This window comes from Halyomorpha halys, unplaced genomic scaffold (assembly GCF_000696795.3).
Source record: "Halyomorpha halys isolate HHAL.00 unplaced genomic scaffold, Hhal_1.1 Scaffold409.1, whole genome shotgun sequence".
In the NCBI taxonomy this organism is placed as follows: domain Eukaryota; kingdom Metazoa; phylum Arthropoda; class Insecta; order Hemiptera; family Pentatomidae; genus Halyomorpha; species Halyomorpha halys.
In genome coordinates, this window is record NW_027115142.1 from 782,894 (window position 1) to 804,319 (window position 21,426).

Genomic DNA, 21,426 nt, shown 5'->3' on the forward strand with positions numbered 1-21,426 from the left:
GGAAGAACTGATCTAACAGCAATTATCTTAGAAGTTGATTCCCCTCTTAATTTTTAACTTTAAAAAAGCCATATGAACTTGGATTGATATTCAGTAATTGGATTACCTATCTTAGATTTTCGATTTTTTTTTCCCTAACAGTAATACTATTGGGTGGGTCTTAATTTTTGCATCTTCCATATTTTACAATATTACTCTGTTTTATTAAAACAATAATTACTAACAGGAAGATGGTCTGGATGCAGTAAAAAAATAACTTCATAATAATAATAGGAAAAAAAAATGTATGAGCCAACATTTCGCACTACTTTGTAGGGTTTCATTAGCTTTTGGTATGAAGGAAAGCCCTATCAAGTGAGGTGAAACGCTACCTCATAATAAATAGATTTTTTTTTTACTATTTGAGTTATTTTTGAGCATACCTGACCATATTCCTTTTATTAATTACACACGTTCATTGAACGATTGATCCAACTATAATTATATTTTAGTTAGCAGCTACTCTTCAAAAGTGCCAGTAATTAAGTTATTAATAAGTTTTAATAATTCAGGTTAACTACAAAAACTAAAAATGTATCAGTTTTTCAGTGATAATAGAAAACATTGTTTAGTAGGGAAAGTCGATTTCATTTTGAGTTTTCAAATTCTTTACTTAATTGAGTTTTCAAATGTTTATGTTATTGAGTTAGAGTTTTCTACTAGGCTTATAAAAGGATTGACTTTATAAGAAACCCACTGGGTAAAAAATAACAGTCTTACTTTATATTAAGAGGAGACATGTGCAATAACTTGTCCATGTATAAAAACATAACTTTATATTACCAAGAAATATTTTAGATACACTTGAGTTGTGACCCTCTGAATTCGATTTCCTGAGTCTAAGGTCTACTCCTATTGCAATTTTTGTTTTTAAGTTATAGAGTCTCTTATACCACTAAAGCATTTCAAGGGAACATTCTTGACTCGGAATTAACAAGATTTTTTATTTATTGAGTTATAAAGTTTTGACTATAAAAGGGAAATATAAACATTATTAAAAAATAAATTTATTGTAACAACCCAGAAAACCATCTTACATTCAGTAGTTCATAAGGAAACACAATGACCCAGATACCCAGTTAGAAGTGTCTAATTTATGTGTACATCCACATAGAAGTGTGTGGTAATAAGATAAAAAATTATTTGATTAAGGGAAACACCTACACAGCAGATTATAGAATAGAAAGTATATTTACAATGGTTTTGAAAAGTTTTATTGATTGCACTAATAACTAGTAATAAATGTGTTGATCAGATATACAAGGTACAATTAAAATCAGTCAAGCATCGCTTTTCCACAAGTCAAAATAATTTTACAATTTAAAATAAATTTCATACTACTTTTCTTAAGATAATAATCACAGAATTTCAAAAAGAATTGGAAAAAAACAAAACAAAGGAACTGGAAATAAAAAGAAAAGAAAAATCTTACAATAAAAATTATATAATTTCATTATATCACCTCTTTTTTTGTTTTTTAAATAATATTTTTCATTATTATATGTTCTTAAAATAAAATAAAAGTTCTATATTCCAAAAGCATAAGCTTATAATATGCTAGTGAATTTAATAATATAAGACAGGGGTACAAGTACCTGAAACAGATACTAAAACAAAAATAATTAAAGAAGATAAGTTTAAGAATTGAAAACACAACACCTATTGGCTACCAGCAGACATTTTACAAAGAAAATCCATCGGAAACATATTTAACTCCCCATTACTGAAACTAACAACACCCTCGACATGGTCAATTGATACTAGCCTACCAGTCTGGTCCTTGTCCTTCTTCCCTTTGATCACTTTTACTGTATCATTCTGTTGTGGTTTAACTGGTGCCAATCTATCACTTGTAATTGTAACAGTCCTGTCTTCCGCTAACAAGAAAAGTGTACACATTCCTCCCTGTAAAAACAATGAAAAATAATTACATGAAGTATAAGAGATAAATATAATTTTTATTTATATTCAAAGTAATGAATTCTTACAGAAACAGTTTTAACAGTTCCAGTTTGCCCAGATAAGCCATCATCATCATGAGAATCTTTTATACGCACTTCAATACCAGTTGTAACCCAATCACCATCAGATGAATCTGAATCTAATTCACACAAAATATTGTGTTAAAAATATATTAGATAAACAAATAAAAATTGTGAGAACTTAATGATCAATAAATAAATTTAAAAATATATAAACATACTGGATTGATAGGGAGAAGCACTGCTTCCTGGAGTACGTGGACTGTATGATGTAGGGGAAGGTGTTCCAAAAGGTCCTATACCGCTACCTGGAGATGCTGAAGCAGCATAACCAGAACTTCCACCTGTTACCAAAGAAACATACTGTTAAGGAGTTCAATGTAATTGTGTTTAGTACTATCAGAACAACTAACACTGACACATCTCTTCTAGGTAATTTAAATTATTTCCCCTAATGTTGTTACAAAAAAACAAATAAACAAAATAATATGTATACAATTATAAAGATTGCCTATGTCAGACTAAAATAGACACAAAAGAACACTCTGAACTACTTCATTAACCACACAAAAATATTCTTATTAATTATAATTAATAAGGAAATTTCTAATTTTATATTTTAACTTTCTAAAGGAAATTTAAATGATCAACATTTTCTTTAAAGAATGACATCCTCAAACTCCTTTCTTCTTTATTACAAGGGATACGATATTGTAAAGAAAGATGTAGTTAAAAAATTACTTACTATTATAACCGGTCGGTGAAGGCGTTGAAGGGAATGGTGAATAAGAGGATCTGTCAGATCCATACATATTGGCTGGAGTGTAAGGCCCAGATTTACTATAATCTTCAAACTCTTCAGTTCTACCAGGAGTTGCAGATGGTTCCCAAGCACTAGATCCCCTTTCATCGCTAGAATGTAACGGGGTTGCACCACCGAAGCTCGGTGTTCTGCCACCAGCTGAAGCTACAAAATAACATGATAATACACACATAAGTTGTTTGATAAATATAATTATTTAATTGTACCAATCAATTTTATGGAATCATTCCAAAGTGCATATATTTTTTAAAACTTTCTAAATACCAATTAAGGATATTTATTACAAGGGTGAGCTTAGCTTAGCTCAACCAGTTAGGTTAGCAAATACTACCTAATCAGAAAAAGAAAAGAAGAACTATAAACTGATTAAATCATTAAAGATATATTGTTTATAACAATCTAAATAATTTTAACGATAGGAATATCATTTCTTCCAGTGTAGTTTTTGAATAACAGTGTGAAATAACTGGATCATCACAATTGGAATGATAATATCACTATAAGACAAGTAAAAGGCAATAAACAGAATAATGATTCCATTAAGTTAAGAGAAAAATTTTATGAGTTAAAAGAAAAATTTCCATAGAATTCTTTAAATATTTCCATTTTCATAAACTCAATTTAACACTTACAATCGTACTGAGGTGTCTTGGACCCAGCATACAGTGGAGTTTGGGCTCCAGAATGCATAGGAGTTCTGCTGTAGGTGGTGAAAGACCCATCCTAAAAATATAAAAAAGGAATTAACAGAACATTTTATGAAAAAGATTAAAAATTAAGTATTTATTAAAAATTAAGTATTTCTAATTTATCTCTTTGTGGTTTTCCCTTTTTGTCTGGGTTTTATAGAAATATATAATTTTGGAATATTTAATATTTAATTATTCTAATATTTATATCTTTTTATTATTTTATATTTCTATTGGTTTAACTGTTAGTTATAGTTTTCGTTTAATTTACTTTTGTTTTAGAGGTTATAATGGTTTAAAACATATTCTAATTTTTTTGAGGATAATTTAATGCTTTATTCTTTATTATTATTAACTTTTTTATCGGTAGTTGGGAGGGTTTGGTTATGTTATGACTTTAATAAGCATTTATGATAATATTTTTGGTTTAATTTTTAATTATACTATTGAATTCCTAAGTTATATATGATTTATACCTTTTTTTAGAACTTATTTAATTTATAATAATTCATTGATTTTTTCTAAGATAAGATCATCTTTTATAGATTCTAGATGGGGTGAATTTTTGATTTCTAATTCTTTTTTAAACTTAATTAATTACTTTAATTCTTTTTATTCTATTTATCAAATGAATAATATTAAAATTTATTTGATTAGTTTTATTATTATTTTCTTTTTTATATTATTTGTTTAAATTTAATACAATACAATAAAAGTTTACCCTATGTCTGTCACCAGCTGAAGCAATATGGCCAGTGTCAACAGAAATAGTTTGACAGGATGAATGTAATTCAACCCTAGCAGTACATTCAGTAGCATCTTTGACGATACCAACATTCCCTAAAAACAAAATATTACTCTTTAATTCAATGCCATTAATAACACAAAAATGCAATAGATAAAAAAAAAATTGTTATGTATAACCTATACACAATATGATACATATTAAATTAATGCTCTTATGAATCTGAAATGGTAAAAAAAAGTGAGGGAGGAATGTATTTTCAAACAGCAACTACAATTATAGCTATGATGGTACTTTTAAATATAAATATATATTTAATTTAATTAATACCAGAACTATTCATAAGTTATTCTACTTTTTTTTTTTAGGTTACTATGGATTTTTAAAGGAGTGAGGGGGAGGGATTTGGAATTTAGCAATTTAATATTAAAAAAAAAAGAAGAAGTATGAGATCATACCTTTATAAGGCCCACTAGTAATTTTAATAGTTTGACCGATGAGGTCCCTATCCCTCCTCATACCACCTCTTCCACCACCACGTCCTCCTCTTCCACCACCCTGTGGATGCATTGGAGAGGATATTCTAGGTGACATTGGATACCCACCATTGATAGGACCAGTAGCTGGAGTTTGCTGCACAAATATGATAATCACAAAAGGTTTATCCATATGAATATTATATTATTAATGCTAAAAAATATGATAAACTTTACATACTCTATTTCCTCCAGCTAAAACCACATGTCTGGTTTTGCAAACAAATATGCCTCCATGTTCTAAGTAAACATGAGAAAAGAGGAATACAAAGTTCCTGTAGAGATGTTTTACTTCTCCTTTACGACCCTAAAATATAAATAACTAAATAGTAAGTTTTATCAATATAAAAACTAACAATCAATTATACAATTTATATAAAAAAATGAGAATACAACTTATATAAAAAAAGGACGTTACTGTGTACAACTAACTAGGTTCCTGGTTTAAATCCTAATTTTATTTACCTCAATACTTACAGAGTAAAATAACCTAATGGTAATAAGCAATAAATCTAGGGGGAAAAAAAAGAAATCAAGATTATCAGTGTAATAATTGGTAACTGCAAAAATCTCGCTTGTATACATAAGGTGAATTATCAGAACATAAGAGACTACTTGACTAGTTAGGTCCAATGATGGTCCGTCTTAGGCAAGAATAAGGATCTAAAATGAATCTGACGATCTTAATTTCAAGCATTTGAATTGTTGGGAATGGATTTAATTTACTAATTGACATTTAAGAGGAATTAAGGAAGAAATAATCTGCTGCTAAACCCTTCAAACTATGGTCCACAGGCATAACAAACTTAATCCTGGCTCACTCCTTCTAGAATACTTATGCTCCCAACAGATATAAAATAGATAGAAACTAGACATTGAAGAGGAAGAACCCTAGCACAATTGAACCCCAAAAAGCTTGTGCGGAGAACAAGAGACCACTGAGCACATTATATCATAGCTTACAACCCCAACGAGGCACTGAGGACCAAACTACAGTGAGAGATAATTTTTGAAGTTCTGAAAGGGGGTGATTTCAGCTAATGGCCAAGGAGAACTACCTGAATTTCAATGACTTTGTGTACTAGTGAAAGAGAACTGTATCCCCAACTAACTTTTTCTAGAGGATAGAGGACTGTAATGGTTCCAGAATGGCAGCTGGACAAAATAAGGGTGAGCATTGCTTTACTAGCATTAATGGGTAGTTACATATTTACATGCAATGTCCAACCAATTCAAACACTCATTTACCTAAAAGACAGGTCACAGTGGAAAATATCCAGCCTTGAGCACCAAGAAAAAATAATGAAAAACAAACCTCAAAGTAACAAGACCATTCATTTTATCTGGGTTTAAAACCAGTTAAAAAACAAATGAGGCATTTTCGATAAAAATGTGAGTTAGTCAGTGAATAATCTCTAATATCTAGTATATAATGAAGAGAAATCTAATACTTACAGAATGTATCCCATCAATAACCTTCACAACATCTTTTTTCTGAATTGTATTGTTTTCAGAATCCAAAGATACTGCGTTTCGGAATTCCTTTTTCTTGTGAAGTGCTTGTGGTTTGGTGACAACTACTTTACCTTGCATGCTAAGAACATGAAAGTATTCACGTTCCAACCGAACGATCACCCCTACATTTTGAGGGCTGTAAATAAAGTTTTATTGTAATAGTTCAGTACTTAAAAAATATGATAAAACTATGGAACATTCATATTCTATCAAAACAATTTCATTAAGATGCAGTAAAATATTTCATCAAGTAATATTTATTCAGCAAGAGTGGTAAGGAAAGCTAGGTAAGTGGAAACACACTACATTTTTATACAGTAAAAAAAAATAATGAAGTACAAAATATTTTTAAAAAATACCATATACGTATAATAGGTAGAATAGTAATTATTATGTAATAAGATAAATTAAACACACTAATATATTGATTTACGAAGTTACCATTAAAATGATTAAGAACAAGTAACTAGGCATGCTTTTTATTATATGGCTACTGCTACATTCTTGTTGGTAGTGGAGTGATGTTATAAAGACTAAAGCTTTCCTCAATAAATGATCTAATGGGACTTTTTTATTCCAAATTAGACTGATAGTTCCTGAAATTAGCACATCTAAACAAACAAATTCTTCAGTTTTGTATATTATTATAAATCTAATTGATTATTAAGTATTTATTATTATTATTTACTGCTAACCTGAAGAAACAACTTTTTGTCATAACTGTGTAATGAATATGATCATGATGGTAAGATTTATTAACAAAGAGACAGAATAGAAATGAATATTTGAACCATGTTAATCGTGTTGAGAATGTAAATAATAAAATATGTAATAAATCACAACATATTAATAATTTTAATGATGAAAATTGACAGAATTTAAATGTTTGTAATAAATTGAGTCATTGCATCATATATCACCCAAAATAGTAATATTATAACAAAAACGTCTATTAAAATATTTTCCCAGTCTTCTACATGGTTATTAATAAAACTGCCTAAACTTCTACTTGAATCACTGATAAGAGGTTTATTAGTATCCTGCTCCATTATAGTGTAATTCTAATGTATCCAGTTTGAATTAGTATGTGTACTGAAGAAGTACAACACGATTTTTGTTTTAGAACTAATGAAAACATAATAAAACAAAATTAAATTAAAAAACAAAGCACACAAAAAAAAAAAAACATGTGACTGAAAACCATTAAACACTCATGATCACAACTAAAAGATTCAAACAAATCTTCCCAAAAACTGGACCTTCCGTTTTCTAGTTATGACTATCTTTTTTTTTAATACTGTTATTTAATACTGTTATAATATTAAAAAAGAACATGAGTTAATATAATAGATAGAAACAAAAGCTGTTAGAAAAAAAAATAGGAAAATTCTGTTCAAAGAACTATTTATAATCTATTAAAAATTATAAACAAATAAAGATGTTATATTTGAAATATTATCACTTTTATCAAAATAAGATGTAATAACTAATAGGAATATATGATATAACACCATGAACGACAATAGCAATGTTGAGATAACACCAGATAGAGGTTAAATGAAAGTGAAAGACACACTTTTTTGTACCAGAAAAATTTGGTCTCACTCCTCACCGGGGCCAGAATTATCATTATGAAAAATGTCTTTCCAGTTTCTTCAGGAGTATTAATTTAGAAAATCATCCAGTGTGCTGGATTGTGAATACTTTAATGAAGAGCCAAAAGTCAGTACTTAGGTATTAGATAACCTAGAGTATATTTTTATTGCTGTAGGTTATAACCTATCATATTATTATTATTGCTTTATTTATATCAATGACTGTTGAGAAAAGTAAACCCCCAATGGGGTTAATCCAATAAATTACATTAACCTTTCCAGTCACGGTCAGGATAAAAATTCGCATAAGCACAAATCAGTTTATTAGTCATAATCAGTACGAGTGGTCTAATACTTAAGTACCGTACAGTTTTATAAATTTCACTTTGTTTGAGTAAACAAGCTAATATTAGGCTTTGGTAATTTTGCTAAAAAGTTTGATTCATTTGTGAGTTTCCCTAAACACTCTATTAGTATTATATGTTTATCAGATGCCTAATTGTTGTAAGTGTAGGAAGGTTGTTTTAATTTTTAATGTATCTGCCATTAAGTCTCAAGATAGCAGGATAACCATTTAATTGCTAAAACGTTTTTTTGTGGCTCTAACTAAAAACAATTAAACCTAAATTAATTCAATTGAGTCATTTTTCTATAAGTGGAAAAAATACTCATTTTTCCAATTCTCAAACATTTTGTTTTAAGGTGGCTGATCACAGAGAGTTAGATATAGTTCAATACTTTCAAACAGTTATATAACAATATAATTGGATCTACTTTCTCTCCTCTTTCCAATAAAGTAAAACCTTCTCAAGTAATAACGATAGATTAGCATGGATACACACAATATAAATAAAATATATGCTTACTCTAACTGAACAAGATCTCCCCATTGGAATTGACCAAGAGAATCCACTCCAGTAGCCATATCTGAACAAAGTTGTAAATCTCTAGGTAATACTTCCAATTCATGCATAGTCAAATCGGAAAACAGCACTACTCTATTTTCTTCAACTCGGACAATGAGTCCTGTGTCTCCCTCATAACGTCCAGACAAAACTTTGACGTGGTCTCCAAGCCGGAAATATTTTTGCAATTCCTGAGCTTGAAATTCTAAAGGTTCCTAAAATAAGCATATATAAGTTAACAATTATTTCTTTTTATCTGCTGAAGTTATTAGTAAGAAAATATATAAAAACAAATTGCAATGCCTTCAAAAACAACTCTAATGAAATAGTTATATTTCCAATAACTCACATTTGAAAGGACTGGTGATTTTTTTTAAATCATGAATTATTTGTAAGAAAAAAATTATAATCATTACATATATACATTGATTAATGAGATTATTATTGGAAAAGGTCTTTACATAATAATGAAGGTTGAAACAAGTTTAATTTAAATTGAAAGGTTAAAATAATTGTCCATGTTTGAATTAATGTAATATCTTTTCCTAGAAGGGGCTACAAATGGAATTCCAAATGATAATTGTACATACATAAAATATTGTCAATAAATTGGTATTCATCAAGTAATAATTCACTCTCTAGATCTGATCGCCCCCCAGTGGTCAATAATGACCATTTTAATGATTCCTGATTTAAGGTATACTCTCTAGTTAATTGTATACATATTAAAAATTTTCATTTTAATATAAAAGTAAAAAAAAAAATCTGCAAATAAATCATCAAGAATCTACTGTACTTAACATTATCGCAAAAAAATATTAATATCATTAATATAGAAAACTAATCCTAAGAAAAAAAATATAATAATTCAGAAAACAATTATTATACTGGAAATAACCAGGTTTTAAATATTATTCTTAGCTTCTATTAGAAAAGATCCTCTTCATTAGAAGGAAGTATTGTTCATATAATAAAAACAACAAATAGTCCATTCACAGATATAAAATCCACTAAATTAACATCATATTGTGAAGGAATCATATGTAACGATGGGCATTTATTGCTTAATAAATATATTAAAATCATAATATGGATATTAAAAAATGGACAAACTTTCCGAATACCCTATAACTTTTCATAATAGGAAATTAATGCTATGTACTGATAAAATTTGTAGCTGCATTTATTTTTAATGAATTCATTTTAATACACTTAAACTTCAAAGAATATTCTTGTTTCAAAGACATAATTCTAAATGATCAATCATTTCATTCTACAGAATATTAATCAAGATGATATCTGATTAGACAGTATTACTTGTGCGTTTAAATTTTCACAGTTCAAAAGTGCAGTTCAAGACCTTTCTAAGTAAATTTTGCTTAAGATGATGCCAACATTTCAACTAGGTTTAATATATTTTACAAACTAATATGTATCTTACTTACTTTGAGCTCCTCGTGCTTTGGCATAACAGTAATAAGATTTCCGTTTATGGACAGGACTTTACCCTGAAGGTTCATCAATTCACCAAGGCAAACTTCTACATTGTCTCCGGCTGAAAAGGTGTGACCTGGGCCAGTTTCCTTATTAGCAGAAATTTCAAAGTCAACAACTTCAGGAGTTTCTTCAAATTTTTCAAGCTCAGATAGTGTCGGTTTTACACCTGAAACAAACAAATACAAGTTAATATGAGCCAAAAATAACAATTTATTTATTATCGCCAATGCTTCGGCCAGAATTTCAGGTCTCTAATAGTTGTTGGAACCTGGCTCCTGACATGGCTGACATGACTCCTGACTCATGAAGGCCTAAAATTCTGACCAAAACATTGGAACTAATAAATAAGTTTTTACTTATTCGTTATTCACTGACCGCACCCCTAACCATCTTTTCCATAAAACCTTATAATTTTTTTTAAATTTAAATTCCATCAATTGCTTGTTGACATTGATATTGTTTAAAATTTGAGCTATACTCTATAATAAAAGTTAAATAATTTTATTTATTTTTTTTTTTTTTATAAAAATCCAAAAAAGTAATGTATTTAATGTACTGGAATAATATAGTTGAATTCATACTCACCATCAGCAATGATAGCACTCATAGTGAAGTTTTTGTAAAGAAATCCTTTTCTGCTGTACCTATTCCCCTCAAAAATAAGAAAATCACCATCTGATGTTACCTCTCCACCGATCTCTCTTACCGCACCTTGGTCAAAAGGTTTGGCAGGTGGCTTCCTCTTCTTTTTCCTTTTCAAAGCTTCTATATCCTGAAATTATATAATTGTATTTAATAAAAAAAGCTACAGCATTCTTAATCTAAACATATATTCAGCAAGTTTTAATTAAAAACAAACTTAAAAAGCAAAAAATTGAAATTCAAAGAAATATATATAATAAAGTATTAAGTACCCATGAAATGAAAGAAAAAGAAATTACCCTTTCACTTAATACAGGTAGAATAAGCGTTTATGATATTAAATAAGTAAATAAAAACCATTTATAACTTTATTAGCAATATTAACTGAAATTACTTTTGGAATAATATAGCAAATATCAATAAAAATAATAAATTTCATTCATTTTATGGAATTATTTTATATTTAAAAAGTAAAACTGTAATTCGGAATTAAAAAATTTTCTTTAAAACCATAGACTTCATTTTAAACAATATTTATTTTGAAAGTAAAAATATAATGATATTGAAAAAAAAGACGTAGTTACTTAATTAAATGACTAAAACATCAAATAATATTTTGAACCAAAATGAAGGTTTCCATAAAATTTATACTAAGAATATACCAATTAAACTTTGTTTCTCCCATAAATACTAAGGATAGGAAATATGTAAGAAATGATTTTTTACCTGGCTTGCCCTTAGTGCACCTCTTGGCCTAGTGTAATCTATGCGAGGTAGCAGCTTAAGATGGACTTGATTTTGAGCTAAGTCAACATAATCAACCTGGGCAATATCGTCCTTATAAAGTCCTGAACATAGATTAATATAAATTATTTTAATCTACAATTTCTCATTAGCTGCAACCATGTCTTTAATATAATCAATTAATTAAGGAAAAATATATACCTCGTCGTAATCGGACCCATTGTTTGGGCCTTAAACCAGTCTGTACCTTAACTACTCTAAGCACATCTGTCATTTCTTTTATAGGCACCAACTGAAATATCAAATCCAAAATTAATTAATTATCACAATTTAATCATCAACAAAAAAGTTAATAACTTTGTTTTTATCGTTTCAATTACAGACTACAATTTAAAAACTTATAATGATAAGAATAAAATACAATCTATCAATTGAACAACGCATGTTCCTTTGTTTTTCACTAACAATATATGATGTAATGATATATACTAATTTTCTAGTTTGAGAAGTTTTCTTCATTCTTAATGTGAATTCTTCATCAATCTGTATGTAAAAGCATTTGAACAATCAGAAACCTATTCGATCACACAAGAATAAAAATGGATCAAAATGTTTGGTTAATGATAAGACAATTTTCTGTTATACTCGTTTCTGTTCAATCACTTTACTGCCATCCTATAATTTTTTTACTACAATTTAAATTGGCTATTAATAAATTTCCATTAATGAAATAAATCAATATGTTGATTATTTCTAGTACTACCATATCATCAGCCGAAATAATGCAACCCAAGAAGGCTTTGTTTATTATAACTAACCAAACTGTAGTCCAGATTTTGCTAGCATTGTAAACGTGAAACAACGAAAAACTATTTATTTTTATTTTTGAGCAAAAAATCAATCTTCAGTAAAAATGAAAAGTGAATGACTAAAAATATGCTGGTATATGGGCAAACATTTAGGGATAAACATACTAAACTAAGTTGGATTAAGAAAGACTTATCTTTTGTAAAAAAATCCAGACATTACAATCAGGTTATAAAAATGTAAATCTTACACTAAGGAATCAAACAAAAAATAAGAGACAACTTTTACTCATAAGTAAAGATGTTTAACAATTCAAGATTACCTGCTGTTTCCACCATCCTACTCGAAGCGTTCCAACATTCTGGATAGCCTGAAGAACATGAGCTTGTTTAAAAGCTTCAATATAGACATAACCCTTCACACTGTCCGGAGCCACGACTGATTTTATTTGCAAAGGAGTGTCAGTATTTTGAAATGAAATAAATTTTCTCATGAGTAAAAGAGCAGTAGATTTTTCTTCTCCGATACGACATTTGACCATCCAAATATTAGGATCTCTATAAAAAAATTCATAAATAATTGAAAATCAACAAATAATATTTACTTGAAGAAAGGACTAATTTCTTGAATTTCAGACTTGACAAGCAACTGAAATAATGTGATTTTTAATTTTTTTATTTACTATAACACAAAACCAAAACTAACTATAACTGTAATACAAAATTAAATGAAAAAAGAAAATTAATAACTCACTTGACACTAGGTAATAAAGTGTGCTGTGTAATTTCATCAGACATATCTTCACCTCCATCACCAAAATGTCGGGCTGCAATTGACTCATCAGCATACTTCTTCCTTAAATATTCTTCAATTTCATCTTCCTTTTGAGAACTAGAAAATTTAAAAAAAAAATAATTAATTTGTTTTCTTTTAAATTTTTCACTTTTATTGTAAGAAACATTCAAAGAATATATATATATATATATATATATATATATATATATATATATATATATTAAGTTCATTGGATTTATATATACTTACTAATTAATAAATTATAGTTTGTGAAATGACTACTTACTCCCAAAGTGTAGTTCCTCTTCTCCTTCCTTCAATTTCCCGAGCTGTTGGTCCCAGCTCTTCCATCTCATTTCCAACAATGCCAATTTCCTGAGCACCATCTTCCCACTCATCGTCTTCTTCCACCTCATCATCAACTTCAGCTTCATCAATGATAAAACCACCAAACCTATCATGTTTCTTCTTTTTTTTCTTGCTTTTAGGTCCTTCATCATCTTCATCTTCTTCTTCATCATATTCCTAAAAGAGAAAAAAATATCAGGAACTGAAATCAATAGAGGAATGGACACTGAAGTATATAAAAGGCTAAACAAATCTTTCCAAAAACATTTAAACATAAAGTTTGTTGTTCTTAAAATACATAATTAAAATTACTACAATGTAATGATAAAGTTATAAGTTAGTTATAATTATAAAGTATTGTATAGATTGTATACAAGAATTAAAATTAAAATCGGAAAACTAAAGAAGGTTCTGGTGTTTTAATAATTAAAATAGAAATATTAAACATTCAGTATAAGTATTAGAGCAAAGAAATATTCCATTGAACCATAAAAGGTATATATTCCCCTTCTCAAAATTTACTAATTACGCAATATTAAACTTCACAGCATAAACCTGAGAGAGAAACAGTATCAGAGGCAGAAATTTAACACGAAACACTGAAAAAGGAACAAAAGACCTGAAGCCTTGTACAAACAGTGAAGTGATAGAGGGAGATGAAAGATTACTGAGCATGGATTCAAACATTAACTCAACAGGACAGTATATTAAGGTCATATTATAACTAACAACTAGCTAATGATAAGAAAGCAAATATAAATATTTAAAAAAACAGGACAATGATAGGAGTGAGAAAATGATATAATATAATATTTAATACTATGTAAAACAAGCAGAGACGGAAATTAGTGTCCAAGAGTAAAGTCAAGAGGTGAGTCATGACAGATAGAATTTTGTAATAAAGAAGAAGGTAGGGATCGAACATCTACATTTGCTATGCTTTAGCATTATTATTATTATTAGATGTTATTACTATTTGTATTTTTCTTGCTTGTTTAAAGAGAACAATAAACCACTTAAAAATAAACGTCCTTTTCAAAAATTTTTATTATACTCCTACAAAAGTTTACTAGCTTCTTCATTGGAAGGAATATTTAACGAGTTAGTTCAGTCATATATTAATATAAATGGCCTTAAAAAAATTTACAATATATCAGTTCAGTATTGTAATAAACTGATGTATAAGGTTATGTTGCCATGATAGCAAAATATCTGGCTCAATTATTAATTTTATTAACTCTTATATTTAAAATATAGTGTAATTAAAAGTGAACTAACATCTTCATCATCTTCTTCTTCCACGTCAGAATTTAAATCTTCTCCTTCAGGTTCTTCTTCACCCTCACTTCCAGATTTTTCAGGTCTAAAAAATCATAATTATAATGTAATTATATGCTTGAACAGTTTTTTATACAATCTAGGTATATTTAACATAGTACAGAGAGTAATTTGACCAATGTTTAAAACAGTACAGCTACCAGTGAATGATTGGTCCAATGGATAACCAAGATAACTTTTTTTTTTCTTTTATCATAAAGATATCTTCGAAGAAAAAAATATGTCCTTCTTGTTCTACTCTAATCCACAATATATTTCACTAAATTAAAGAGATAAATTTGAAAAATTAAACTTCATATCACTTCCCATTTCATCATAAATGCTATCATTTAGCATGAGTGACATCATTTACCTAGCACCTCTTTTATTTTCAACAGTATTTAAATGAGTAAAATTTCTACATTATATAAGTATTTTACTAATTGGAGAAGATGGATTTGTTCATTAAACAAAATAAAAAATCATTACTACAAAAACATACACTACTGGGTTAATGACATCACTGGTATCCATGATGAAATAGTGAGCATTTTGGTGGAAAGTTGTAAGATCAAATTCAAGTCCAATAATTCAAGCAAAAAGCTTGATAAATATAATACAATTGAAAACAAAAGACGATACCTATTATCCTCTTCAGCCTCTGAAGCACTACCACTTCGGCTCCCACTACCACTTCGAGATCCACTCCGGGAACGGCTTCGGTTTCTCCCTCTTGACTAGAAAAAACAACATAGCAGCATATCATTATTATAAATTACAATAACAAACAATTATATAAAATAAATAGAAGAAAATAATTGACATATCAACAGCATACATTTCTACTTCCTAAATCGTTAATTATAATCGAACTACACTTCTGGAAAATTTAATAATAGAAACATATTAATTACAAAAAAAAAGATTAAAAAAAACAATCAGTAGATACCCAAGTTGAGCAGTAGTATTTTTTGTTATTTTAAGAAACTGACAATATTTTTTGAAGAAATTATTATATTTATCTAGACCAAATACTTATGACAGAACCAAATTATTAGTAGCAAGCTACAATAAACTGATTTTCAACATAATTGAATTATATTTAATAAATAACTTATTTTGGTTAAAAAAAATTGTTAATGGTTGGAACAATTCAAGCTAAAAAAAAAACTTGTGGCAGTCTGGGGGTTGGCTGATAAAAGCAAAACATCTGCAAATGAAATATTAAATCAGAAAACCTAAATTAATTTCCTCTCATCATGTAAATACAAGAATATCAAAGAATTAAGTCTTTCATCAAGGCACAAAACACTATGTTTTTCATAACAAACATTGATGAACAGGGCATAAGCCTATGTAAAAAAGACATTAATAAAAATGCACCTTTATATGTAAGTGTATATGTTTGGAAAGTAAACAAACAACTTACAAATGCAACTAGCTAACAGAATAAACAGTGATTACAAATATTTGTAATATTAAAAATATAAGCAGAACGTCAACAAATTCGCAGGACCTGTAGCACCAATTATAACACTTCTTCTTATAACACATCTTGGACTGTCAAATTTTCATAATACACGCACCAACAGGGCAAGACAAGATTTGTACTTAATACAAACTGATTTCACAATCTTCATGAAATTTTAAGTTAGCAGTATCTACCAAAGAGTGCTAACCTCTCTTATATCAGACAAACCTATTATTTTAAATTAATTATATATAGAGAATTGACTATACATGAATTAGAAGGAGATAGTCCCGGTTACAGTCATGAAAAAAAAATTGTTTATACCATAACAATTAATACAAGAATACAACATACAACATAAAATAAATAAATAGTAGAAACTATATTTAATTGTTTTTCTTCACTGCAACCAACACCATATTCTTCTATATTAAATTTATATTTTAGGACACCTACTAACTACCGGGGTCTGATTGACAAGTGTGATTGTCAATAGATAACAGTATTTGGTACAGGTATGTATGATTTGTAAATAATTTCCTTTCTTATAAAAATTATTAACCAAAATTCAATCCTATATGCTATTCCATACTTTCCTTTAATCAAAATTGCACAAATATTTCATTATTGCTATAATTACTTTGAAACTTTAAAATAACAGCTCAAATTGATTCATTACAACAAAATACCGTCTGGTTAAGATGAAAAATGAATACTTCTATCCTAATTTTATAAATCACAATGATCAAGAGTAAAATATCACATTCTGTAAAGATAGGGGAAATAACATATGGGTATGCTTAAAATGAGATGTCATGTATTAAAATCCATCAAGTAAAAACATATACTGCACCTCATTGTCACTTTCATTATCACTGGCTCTTCCTCCACTTCCAGCATCACTTTCAGCACCACTTCCAGCACCACTACCTGCACCACTTCCACCAGCTTCACTCCCTGCAAAGCTACCAGCTTCACTACCTTGATCACTATCGTAGTCAGACATAGCAGGGAGGCAAATTTAGTTATTCTACAACGATTAACTAAACCCTGTTTGTTTGGGTTTATGACAATGTTTAAATTAGATCAAAAGTGGAATTAAAGTTTCAACAGAACGTTCAGTATTTCCAGCAATTAATTTAAAAAATAAACCTATACTTCTCAACCGCTCAAAAATAAGGAAATAAACCACCAAAAGTTAAACAACCGCATACAACACTACTAAAAGATCCCTTCCCGAAGACATGACATAACCTACTTTCTAAGAGAACCATTTGGAATATAGATGGCAACCATATATCGATATGTTACTACTCGATTTCAGACAATACATTTAATGCATTATTTCAGATTTCTTTATCTTTGTAGTTATAAGTTGAAATTAGCGTTGAATAGTTCTTTTTGCTTTCTTTCATTCTGAAAGCCTTGAAAAGTGGGGCAAAACGTTGGATCATAATAAATAGCGTATTTACTATTTGGGTTATTTTGACCAAACCCGAACCATCTTCCCTCTATGAAACATTTTAAAGGTTTCCAAGATATTCTTTGGGCCATCCGTTGCTCAGAGGTTAGCCACAGGTCTATCAGTGATCTGCGGGGAGCGCCGGTTCAAACCCGGCCTGAGACGTTGACTTTTTCATTGAGTGGTGGTCTCACAAAATGAAAAACTTGATCCACCCCATGGTTAGAATAAGTTGGTGAATTGGTGGTTATCTTATGTTGTTTCATACGACCAAACGTTTTAGATATAAAGAAACTAATTTGTGTCCACTCGATCAAACAGTTCGTTTGATTTGATGAAATATTCATCCTTTCATCTAAGGAACTTTGGTCCTATATAGATTTCAGATTCAGTCCCCTACTTTCCCTCACACATGAGTAAACGTATTTTCCTCGGTACGAATTTATGGATAATGACAAATTGGTGTAGTATGAATTACATAAGATTCCATCAACTGCTTTTGCTCAGGCATGTGATAAACCACTTTCTATTGGTTATCTACCGAAATAAAAAAAAAAGTATACTAAGTACATAGAATGAAAAAATAATTTCTTTGCAGGAAATATTAAAATATTGTTTGAAATAAATGAATAAAACATTGTTACTGACATGAGAGTGAAAGCTGTTTATTAAAAATTTAAAAAAAAAATCATAACACCAACCTCCCTTCACTTCGCTTTTTCTTTTTTTTTTTTTAGTATTTAGTATAAATCACATTTTACTTATTACCCAATTTAAAATAAGAGGAAAAAGCAATCTTAGTGGCTTAGCTTTGCTGCTCTTGGATCTTTTTTTTAAAATAACTAGGTTTGATTTTTGTTTTTACTTACCTATATCTGCAATATAGAGTAAAGAGAAGTATTGCGACTGAGAAAAAAACTGTGTGCATCAATTTAAAAAACGCAACAGATAATTACATAATGTTTTATTATGATTGCATGCAGAAATATGATAAAAATCAACTGACCACAAACTTCAAAATTTTCCAGAGTACTATTTGAATCAATGCATCAAACAGCTTTATGTACCACTAAGTTAAAAAGCATTGCAGATAGACCATCTTGTCTTACCTCAGAAGTAAATTGTATCCTTCTGCTTTACGGTTACCAATTAGAACCCTGTCTGAGTTCCGAACATCACCATTTTTATCAAATTAAGTAGTTTGAGAGGTATAGTATAAAGTTTCAAGGCATTAAATAGCTTAATTCTGTTAACCCGATCAAAGGCTTGCTTAAAGGTGACACAAATTTGACTTCAGACACGGTAACAAATTTGTTCCTTGAAGTCCAAAAAGTAATATGTCAGTAAAAATGTGCCATATTTTTTTTCCAGTATGAATACGTTCTCCAACCTTCGGGAATAGAAAAAAAAGATTATTTCGAGAAAGTTCAATTAAGAGGGTATATTCGTATTTAATTATATATAAAATAGACATGAAAACACTGAGGGACCTTTACTGAACTGTGTTGTTGGCAGAATTTGTTTTTCACTTCCTCAAAACTGGTAGGTGAACTTTGTGTTTATGTAAGAGATAAAATAAATTAAACATTTTCATTCGCATCTCACTTTGAAGACATAAAGGAACTAATTTGATTGACAACTTGTAATTAGAGCTTAGATTCAAACATCGCCAGATACAATGCAGAATTCGGATCACGTGAACAAAAAAACTTCTCTAAGCCCCCGGCTGAGTGTGCAATGTAGTCATTGCCGCGAAATACTACGATGTTGTCTATTATACACATCCCGGCACCAATGTAAGAAATAAGGTACTCTACACCAGCAGGTCTCGACAATACGTGTTGAATAGGTTAGGTAGCTAGATAAGAGATTAATCAACAAAATGATCGGCCGTAAATCCTTGCAGGATGGAAACTTCACCCCGTAAGATATTTACTTACGGCCGTAAAGAAGTTGGGAAGTCCATCAAACAATTGATGTAAATCCTGACGAAGGAACTGTGGGTATAGGATAGAGAAGATATCTAGGGTAGACAGAATAAATAATACAAAAAGCTGATCGTAACATAAATTGTGATTGAATTTTCTTATCCTCTAATGCGCATTTCTTAAAGCTCCCAAAGGAGAATCTCTCAACTGAATATTCACAATAGCGCATATTAAATTTGTATTTGTCATAGTTCTAGAATAAAAACGCCATCAAGAGAAGCTTCCTATAATACTTAGCTTTAAGGAGATCAGAAGATTTTATTATAATCTTTATTGATTCAAATAATACGTTTAACAATATTACAACATATGATATGACTATTACATTTGTACAATAAAATACTACATAAATCAATGTCCAACCTTTGTCTGATGATCATTGTTCATGTCTAAGCTGATATGTCCTGTCATTTCAGTCCATAGTGGTTCATGTGGCTCTAAGTAGCTATAGTATAGACCAGAAGACAATGGTGTCCTACATATGTTTTTTATCGATTTCTTAAAAAGTGTTACTAAGTAAACATATAACTGTTTGTAACTAAGCTACTCATATATTTGTAAAGTTGGGTTGTAATCATTACAGGAGTAATTTAATCACATGTTTCAGTTGCACTATGATTACAATAAGATAAACATTAAATAACCCAAAACATAAAAAATTAGTGGTTTTGAAGAACAACTAGTTACTAAAATTGTAAACCACAATTACAATTGTTTAAGTAATTGCAATTATTCAATACAATTACTTTTTGATGCTAGGTAATTGCAATAACAATTACTTTTTGACTCTTAGTAATTGCAACTACAATTACATATAATTTAACTCATATGTGAATTGTGCGCAATATATCTGGATACCATTTTTTGAAATTTTGAAGCCATTGTAAATCAGATTTTTTTCTATTTTGGTGTTAAATATTTGTAATTACATTAGTTAGTAATTACAAATACTATTTCTCCCCAATATATATATATATATATTTTTGCCCAACTCTGTATGTTGGTATAAGCCAGGATAGTAGAAAAATAGCTCACCTGACAAATCTCTACAACTCCTGTCTCAGGTTGGGGTACTTCTTTGAGTAATGAAAATGAGCTAGCCACTTATGGCTATTGAAATCCACAAATGGATCCTAGTCAGTCGACTACAGACTGACCAGCTTACTTCAGTTTAGGAACGAGGTTTTTGAGAAAATTATCCTGCGACCTATTGCTCATTAATTGTCCTCATCCCACTAGAACTGACCAGTCTTTGTCAGTATTGCCGTCTGGCAAATCTGGAGACAGAATTGAATGAAAAACGAGGCCACTACGGTTTTCTCAATGGAATGTGAGGAAGATTTTGAGACTGTGATCAATGAACATGTAAGACACTTCACGAAGCTGTATTAAAATATGTCTTAATCTGTGGAGTACCAGAACGGTCTGTGCTATCCCTAGTAACGTTTTTGAGAGTAAACAGCTGTTGGAGCGAAAAATAGAAAATCTTATGTAGCAGCTTATACTAATGATATAGCCATTTACAG

General features: G+C 29.3%; 1 protein-coding gene across 2 annotated transcripts; it reads right to left on the reverse strand.

Annotated features, from left to right (window-relative positions):
• Nucleotides 1-1,465: 1,465 nt before the first annotated feature.
• Spt5 (Transcription elongation factor subunit Spt5) lies at nucleotides 1,466-20,372 on the reverse strand. 2 transcript variants are annotated; one of them, XM_024358707.2, is made up of 20 exons: nucleotides 20,264-20,372; nucleotides 15,622-15,716; nucleotides 14,941-15,025; nucleotides 13,601-13,839; nucleotides 13,273-13,410; nucleotides 12,842-13,076; nucleotides 11,914-12,004; nucleotides 11,695-11,816; nucleotides 10,912-11,098; nucleotides 10,275-10,492; nucleotides 8,791-9,044; nucleotides 6,270-6,465; nucleotides 4,996-5,121; nucleotides 4,737-4,911; nucleotides 4,255-4,373; nucleotides 3,477-3,567; nucleotides 2,767-2,988; nucleotides 2,243-2,365; nucleotides 2,028-2,140; nucleotides 1,466-1,944 (listed from the first exon to the last, which is right to left on the reverse strand). In XM_024358707.2, exons 1-20 carry the CDS (start codon nucleotides 20,309-20,311, stop codon nucleotides 1,699-1,701), a joined length of 3,123 nt encoding a protein of 1,040 aa, XP_024214475.1. In that variant the 5' UTR covers nucleotides 20,312-20,372; the 3' UTR covers nucleotides 1,466-1,698. The 2 variants fall into 2 exon arrangements, with proteins under 2 accessions (XP_024214475.1, XP_014278672.1); XM_014423186.3 differs by lacking the exon at nucleotides 20,264-20,372 and adding an exon at nucleotides 17,304-17,715.
• Between the last annotated feature and the right edge of the window lie 1,054 nt (nucleotides 20,373-21,426).

What these genes read in the sequence shown, in the direction of transcription:
- Spt5 (XM_014423186.3), bottom strand. Translation starts at nt 17,456, where the DNA reads ATGTCTGACTACGATAGTGATCAAGGTAGTGAAGCTGGTAGCTTTGCA. An exon ending in ATGGGTCCGATTACGACGAG is followed by an intron (nt 11,817 to 11,913) that starts GTATATATTTTT and finishes ATCTATGTTCAG; the next exon opens with GACTTTATAAGGACGATATT. An exon ending in GAACTGTTAAAACTGTTTCT is followed by an intron (nt 1,945 to 2,027) that starts GTAAGAATTCAT and finishes TTGTTTTTACAG; the next exon opens with GGAGGAATGTGTACACTTTT.